The sequence below is a fragment of the Pterocles gutturalis genome, unplaced genomic scaffold (genome assembly GCF_000699245.1).
Source record: "Pterocles gutturalis isolate BGI_N339 unplaced genomic scaffold, ASM69924v1 scaffold45467, whole genome shotgun sequence".
In the NCBI taxonomy this organism is placed as follows: domain Eukaryota; kingdom Metazoa; phylum Chordata; class Aves; order Pterocliformes; family Pteroclidae; genus Pterocles; species Pterocles gutturalis.
In genome coordinates this window covers 1-7,803 of record NW_010111857.1, presented here as the reverse complement: position 1 = coordinate 7,803, position 7,803 = coordinate 1, and the positions used below count along the sequence as shown (strand labels likewise).

The 7,803-nt window shown below is 35.0% G+C and overlaps 1 protein-coding gene across 1 annotated transcript; it reads right to left on the bottom strand.

Moving 5' to 3' along the window:
* Positions 1 to 585: 585 nt before the first annotated feature.
* On the bottom strand, positions 586 to 7,199 carry PAK1IP1 (PAK1 interacting protein 1; the record flags this gene model as incomplete). The annotated part of the gene is made up of 9 exons (XM_010073848.1): positions 586 to 905; positions 1,520 to 1,646; positions 3,205 to 3,304; positions 4,329 to 4,426; positions 4,518 to 4,663; positions 5,152 to 5,204; positions 5,859 to 5,933; positions 6,034 to 6,154; positions 7,037 to 7,199. Coding segments are annotated over 9 exons (1,044 nt in total), but the record flags the coding sequence as incomplete, so codon positions are not given.
* Between the last annotated feature and the right edge of the window lie 604 nt (positions 7,200 to 7,803).

Here is a 7,803-nt window from a genome sequence, read left to right as displayed (position 1 = left end):
AGATAAAGGACTTGAAAAAATACTACGGGAAAGGGGAAGAGAAGGCAAAACGTTATTGATATAAACTCTTCCACCTAAAAATTATCATATTCTGAATAAAATATTTCAATCATGTGAACCATGGGTGCAACGACTTTAAAAAAAATTAAATGCATGAAGCATGGACACAGTAAAAAAACCCAAACATTTTGCTTATAAACTATGTATAAGTCCATATCAAGAACTAGAAAGTACAATTTTCTGTAAAGGTATGAATAGAATGTGATCATCATATTTTAAGTAATTTTAACATGTTCCTTCTTACAGTAGGAAAAGTAATGCATGACAAAGGCAGATCATATTTTGAGCCACATGAACAGTAACTTTTCCAATACTAAAATTAAAAAGTGTACATATTTTTAATATGCATTTAAGTGAGACAAAAATGTAACTGAGACAGATGCAGCTATTTTTATCATTTTAGCAGACTTTTTCAGAGCCAGTTAAAAAGTGTATGCTATTGTTAATAGAAAAATATAAACATTACATATTATGCATTTATTTTTGCCTCATTCACTTAGGAAAAGTTGCCATATCTTTTGCTACTTCCCAGAAGGATCAGTCAATTTATTAGAGTAAAACCATTAATTACTTTTAACCAATAGCTCTGTTCAGAGGTATATGTCCTGTCAGAGGTTTACATCCTTACAAAAACTACAGCAACACCACCATTTACTTTTTAGTCAGGAGAGAAAGTAGCTGCCTTCATGCTGAGCTGTTCTGTTTCTTTTTCTTCTTTTGCAGTGGAGATTCCAATTTTTGCTTCTCTGGAGTAATTTTTCTCTTTCCGTTCGCTGTTTTATCACTTTTATCAGTCCAACAAACTTTTCTTTTCCTGACTATTGATGATTTGTCATCTTCATTTGCTGAAAAAAGCAAGGAATTACTCACACTGATATTTATGTCCAGTCTTTGTAGTCTAAAATGGCACAGAGACTAATTTGTATCTAATTTTAAAAAAGGGGTTATAAGTGATTTTTTATTTACAGTGGAATGTGCCATTTATGTAGTTTTGCCTGCTATACAAAAATATCTAAAGATCAAGTATGTAAATACATTATGATACAGGAAAATGACAGAAAAAAAAAACAAAACAACTGAGCCAGACTTCCTAAGTTTGCTCAACAGCATTGTTCTCAGATCCAATTTTGTTTATAGGAAAACAAGACATGCAGTTCTATCAAACTGTTATTCTTTTCTTATCTGTCTTAAAACCTTCACAGTGTCTTTCTCAGTATGTTATTCCAGCAAAGAGAAACAAAACTTTCCTATAACAGAAAAGAGGCTTACGTCCTTCAACATAGGTGCAGCCTTAAAACACTATCAGATTGGTAAGGATATCTGTATCACTTGCCAGAGTCATATCCCCTATTCTTCAAAATACCTAAAATTTTTCCAATGCATACAGTAAGAAACTCCCACTTAGTATATTCTATTTCACAGTCACATCAACAACCTAAAATACACACAGTTCTATTACCTTGAGATGATGTTGCAGCTTTATCAGAATTTTCATTAGTTTCAGAAGCTCGGTCAAGCCATACTGCAAGACATGTCAGTCTAGCTTTGGTATTGACTTCACACAGTAAAGACGGCACATCTTTAATCTGAAGATAATATAGACAAAGATTAATTAAACATGATTTTATTTCTGTTTAAATTTACTGAATATTTGAAGTGAGAATGTATCTTACTGCCCACCTTCCATTTAATTGCTGGTGCCTAACAAAGTTTAGAAATAGAGGCTGTATACAGGTTAATGGTCACATTGTTACAGTCCTGTTCCTGATACCATTCCTCAGTGGTGGTTTTACAAAAAACTCCCAGTGGCTTTAAGAACATACCTTGATAAGCAAGATCAGTGGGTTTCAGTCACATGGGGGTCACATGAGGAATAACTATATGAGTTATAGACCCACAAAAAAAAAAAAATTGTTTCAGAAGTTTCTCCAGAGTAATCAGTATTTTTTGGTACAGCTAAAATAATTTGAAATAAGTTATTGCATAAGATTCCTTTTCTCCCTCCCAAAGACCAGGCTGCTGATTAAAAGTAATCTCTTCAGAGTGTGTTTGAATTGCTTAACTGCAGTTTTATCAGTCAGCTCTGGGAATACTTGAGCAAATATCCTATTACAGATATCAGGGGATAAAGTGGCACAAACACATGTGGCAGCAAAACAGCATCAAGCCATCAGAAACTGCTTGTGTTAGATATTCTGCCTCACAGAGCTGGACAGAGCAGCCCACATAGTTATACAACGTTTTACAAAATTTTGCCTGCAGAGGAGGAAAACCACATATTTGGTCAAAATAATGTTACAGAAAAAGGTAAAGAATTCCCTGATAACGATGTCAATTAAATACAAGGGGAACAGAAATCTGAGGTGAATGGAAAGAAAGGATTTTCACTACTGCACTTAGAAGTATAAGAGTAATTGGGGGGTGAAATTAAAAATAGGCAAATTCAGATGAGATACATAAAGTGTATAAATGTTGAGAGATATTTATTTGAACTATTCAAGATACTTAGAGTAGAATATAGTAGATCCTTTATTACTAGCCATTAAATTCAAAAAATCTAATTATGATATTAAAAGACAAACCCCAGAGGAGACAATAAACACGGGAAACTTTAAAGGTAAGACGTGATTCCTTGTTGAACTGTGCTACTCAGAACTGTTTGAAAATACATGAAATAAAAGTACCCACTACATTAAAGTGTTTGAATTTTTCAAAAGGACAACTTTTTCCTCCTACAACCACCAACTCCCCCACCCAAAATCATAGACTCTGTGTTTTTAAAAGCATAGCAATGGCCATCAACTTTCCAAAAATTCATAGCTGTCCTTAGAACACATATAACTGCTTCGATAGTCCTAATTCTGGACAGGTAGGTCTGAAGGGAATCATGACTTTACATAAGAGGAGATGAGATCTCCACAATATAATCAGATTTTATAGTTTGTTTTAAAAAAATACAAACATACAAAAATGTTCGTAGATGTACACATCTGTACTGAACATAACATAGAGGAAGATCAAGACATTCAGATTTCAAGTAAAATTTCCTCAGTGATGTAAAATTAATCTTTATAATAGAACTGTCTGCAATTTTGGTTGTCTGGTATTTTTCCATAAATGTAACAAGCCATTTAATAAACCAACCTTATTAAGATCCAAATTCCACATTTTAATGTAACCATCACTGGATGCAGTAACAATAACATGTTGTCCTTCTCTTTCAAAACTATAGATATCTTTTATTCTGTGAAGAAAATGTAGTGCTTTGTTACTTTCTAGCATGGCAGTTCACTTCAGAACAGTAAGCTGACAAAAATTAAAGATGAATAGGCAACAGTCTAAAAATCAGTTTGAACAGAAAACCCACAAATGACAGGCAGGAACTTTGAATGATAATCTGTTTTGAGTGCTGTCATTTACAGCAGGAACACTTGCCTTTGCTAGGCTTGTTAGGATTCAATTCAGAACACTTTAATACTTTTAAGTGCACACTATTAACCACATCAATGACATTTTAGCTAACACTTTTGTGTTTTGATAAATTCAAATCAGTATTTGGGCAAATATTTGGTATTCAACAACAGAGAACACGTGATTACCCTCCTATTGTCTGGACTGAGTACAACTTGTTTTATTTGAACATTCCAAAGTGTCAGAATCTGTAAGGACTGACCAAGAGAAGACAGGAGAACATCGCCAGATGTCTTCCTACCAAGTTTGCCTGTCCAGTATAGTTCAGTTTTGTAGTGGAGCACTGGGAACCCTGTACAGCTATTTTCACCTCCTGCCTGAGAAGCACTACAGACTTCACTACAGTTCTGATACAACAAAGCTTTGGGGAGGGAGAGAGGGAAAGAAGACCTTCTTCCTCAAAAAAAGATTAACATAGATCCATGCCAGTATATTGAGGTCTTATATTTAAGACATATATTTATATATGATCTATATTAATCTTATATTTAGATCTAAATAAAAATATTTAGATAAAATATTAGATAAAATATTTAGATAAAATATTAAATACTGTATCATATGTAGATCATAAATTTAGAACTGTAGTATTTCTAATTCTATACCCTGTTGTTTTTGTAATGTGTGTGGACAGCACAGTACTTGTACTCATATTAAAAACAAACAAGTCTGTCCCAGATTTGGAATTAGGCACATAAGTAAATTTACTTTCTGTACTAAAACAAAAACAGTTGTAAAATATGCTGAACATAACAAGCCATTGAACTTTACTTAAAGAGTAAACAAATACAAAATACCTGTTTTCATGAGCTTTAAATTCACACAGGCATTTTTGAGAGTCACAGCTGTAGAACCTTATAATTTCATCATCTCCAGCTATGGCAAGGATAGAATCCTTGGAATGGGAAAAAAAGAAATGCAAGCGTGATTAATTTCAAGTGTTTCAAAATATTTAATTTCCCAGTACCTTTCTTTTTTGTACTTACTGTAATAAATCTAAGTGAAGAAATTCTCTTCTCTGTTGTGATAGTGCCAGTGATTGAAGCTGTGTCAAGTTTGTAGATATCCACTTTATTTGTTAGCACGGTCACATACCTCTCTCCATCAGGGGACCATTTAATTATGTGGGCATCTGTACACATTTATCATACATTTATATGCACATGTACACAGTTTTCTGCATTCTATATTGCATAAGAATCTAAAAGTAAGAATCTTTAGAAGCTGCTAGACACTGTTTTCTACCTAAGCCTGAGAAAAATTCAGGAAAAAAAATCAAATAATCTAGAATAAACAAGTAAAACAATGCTCTTAAATGTTTATTTCTGATTATCAGAAGTGTATAAAGTAAAAAAGTAAAAACAAAACACACCTATTTAAATGTCCTGAAATCAAATTTCAAGGAAAAAAAGGTAATTTAGTGTGACTATATTTTCCTTTTGGCAAATTATTATCTTTAAGGATTTATGCTTACATATGCTTGCCTGCATGTGTAAAAAAGACATTGTTAAAGTTGCTTGCGATTAACTGACTTGTTGAATAATTCAGTCTACTTTTCTTTACCTAAAAAATAAAACCATCTAGTTTCACTTAGTAGTGGATTTAAACTGATAAACTCACTTTGCTTCAGGTTTTTGATAAAGGCTGACCGTCCTTCTACAAGATTCCAAGTTCTGAAAGACAACAACAGATAATGTGCATTCAGGTTAAAAACAGCACAGTGAAACTGAAGTCCTATCTGCTGACATGAAGCATACAAAAGAAGCTTTTAAGCATCTCTGCATTTTGCTGCCTTCTTAATGCAACAGAAAGTGATGACTTGTTATATTGCTTGCACACTGTAAGACTGAATTAGTGATATTTATTTTATAAACCACTGCTTGTAATGCAGAGCCCAAAAGGAGCCCAATAACAATTTGTCCTATTAAAATAGCATTTTATATATTTAAACCACGTATATACAGCAACATGTACATGCTCCAAATGAAATTACTTTTTTCACACTGAACAAAACCTGACAGCTTTCAGAAGTTTAAATAAATTGTGTTCCAAAATGCAAATGTATTTATAAATCTACAAGCAACTATAAAGAGTCAGAGCATAACAAGGGGCTATGAGCAGCAAGGACTATTTTTAAAAGACTTTAAAATATTGCTGGTACCTAGAACTTAAAAGACAAACCAATGGACCTTTGAACCATTTGATATCCAAATACGTTTTATCAGTGTTGCATGGTCTAGCGTCAACAAGGAATTCTTGCTTAGAACAACTTAAGTAAGAGTTACTGAACTATGATTCTCAGCATTTCTTCATGAGTTTTGACTCACCTTAATGTTTTATCCGTTCCTACTGATAAAGCTAATTTCCCAGAAGGATGAATAGAGAGAGATGTCACGTGCCCCCTGATTAAAAAAAAACAAAAACAACATATTAGCCACATATATTATTTCCAAGAAGATAAACATGAAAACTCATGTGAATATGCAGATTTAAGAAACTCACTTATGGGCCTTAATGGATTTCAGGCATTCCCATCTCTTTGTGTTCCAGATACAAATTAGTCCATCTTCAGCCCCACTCAGAAGATGGGCAGTACCATAGAACTCCAAACAAGTTATTGTGCCTACAAAATCCAAACGAGAGCTATTAACGATGTTTTACATACTGAACATTTTCTCAGAGAGAATGTATTAATTAACAGAGAAGGTTCTAGCATCAAAACATGCCAGTTACTACCCTACCCTTGGGCAAATCTGAATTATTTCCCAAGTATTTCTTCACAACTTTCTTGTTATCGTCAATCACTGATGTGCTCTATCAGCCCCACTATAGCCATACGTATCTGGTCCATTCCCTGAAAGAGCAGTACTCAACCGCTGTGGGTCAGGTGATACAGAGCTTCTCTTAGTCGTAAGGAATGTTCCTATGTCAAAGCCCTGCTCTTGACACAGTTAAATTTACTGCACATGCTGCTTCCCATAAGCACCGTATTTATCACGCATGAGTTGAACACAGATACCACATTCAGTCTAGCTCCATGTACTTCTTGGTTATCAGGAGAAAAAGGACAATCAGGACTGAGCTACAAATGACTTGGTACAGCCTGCTCTCGCACAGAAACTCTCACTTTTGTGTGGCTCACGTGTGTCTGTGACAGGACAAGGACACTGGGAAAAATGGTTATTTGGAGTAGGCATGGTCTACATAAACTGTCCTGATAGAACAAAAATGGCTCATGAGCCATTTGTGGGCCATAAGTTCTTAAACAGTTAAAACTAAAAATAATTGGAAGCAGCAGCTATGTTTGTGGGCTAATACCCAAATTTATTTTTGGATTTTTATGCTCAAAAGCTTACCTTGCTTGTATTGCCAGGCCACTATGGCTGCAACACCATCACTATTAAAGACTTATTAAAAAAATTTAATTTTCTTCTTGTGGCAAGGGTCAGTTTTTCAGCTATACGTTTCTACCACTAATGCTTTTTATGAAGAAAAGCTTCCTTACCATTGTGCTGCAGCAGTGCCCCATGTTCTATCTTCTTTTTCATGTCATAGATTTGGATTGTCTCATCTCTGCTCCCTGTCACCACATATCTGTTATTCACTGCTACCGCTGACAATGAGGCAGAGTGGGCATGATGTGTAAAATCAGGGACAACCGTCCAGGACTGTAAATGAAATACAAAATAAACAGGTAATAGGACAAGGGGTAATGGTTTTAAACTAAAAGAGGAGAGGTTTAGACTAGATATAGGTAAGAAATATTTTACGCTGAGGGTGGTGAAACACTGGAACAGGTTGCCCAGGGAGGTGGTAGATACCCCGTCCCTGGAAACATTCAAGGTCAGGTTGGACGGGGCTCTGGGCAACCTGATCTAGTGGAAGATGTCCCTGCTCACTGCAGGGGGTTGGACTAGATGACCCCCATGGTCCCTTCCAACTCAAACCATTCTATGACTCTATAGGTCTTTCTGAAGCTTACCGTATGAGCTTCAACTTCATCATGCTGTAATTTTTTTTTAAAAAAAAGCAAAATCTTGAGAAGTATATGTGCAAAATGCAAAGGAATTATACTTAGCTACAGGTATAATGGGATATTATTGAATTAATGCACTGTGAGGAGATTATCCCGAACGATTTAAGTGTGCAAACTACTAATCAGTGTTCGGCTTAGACGAAGCTGTATGTGAGGCAGTATCCGCACAGAGATAAATCTCATGGACAAGGGAGGAGGCTTCTCCCATCCTCCACCACTGCAGGCCGGAGACACGC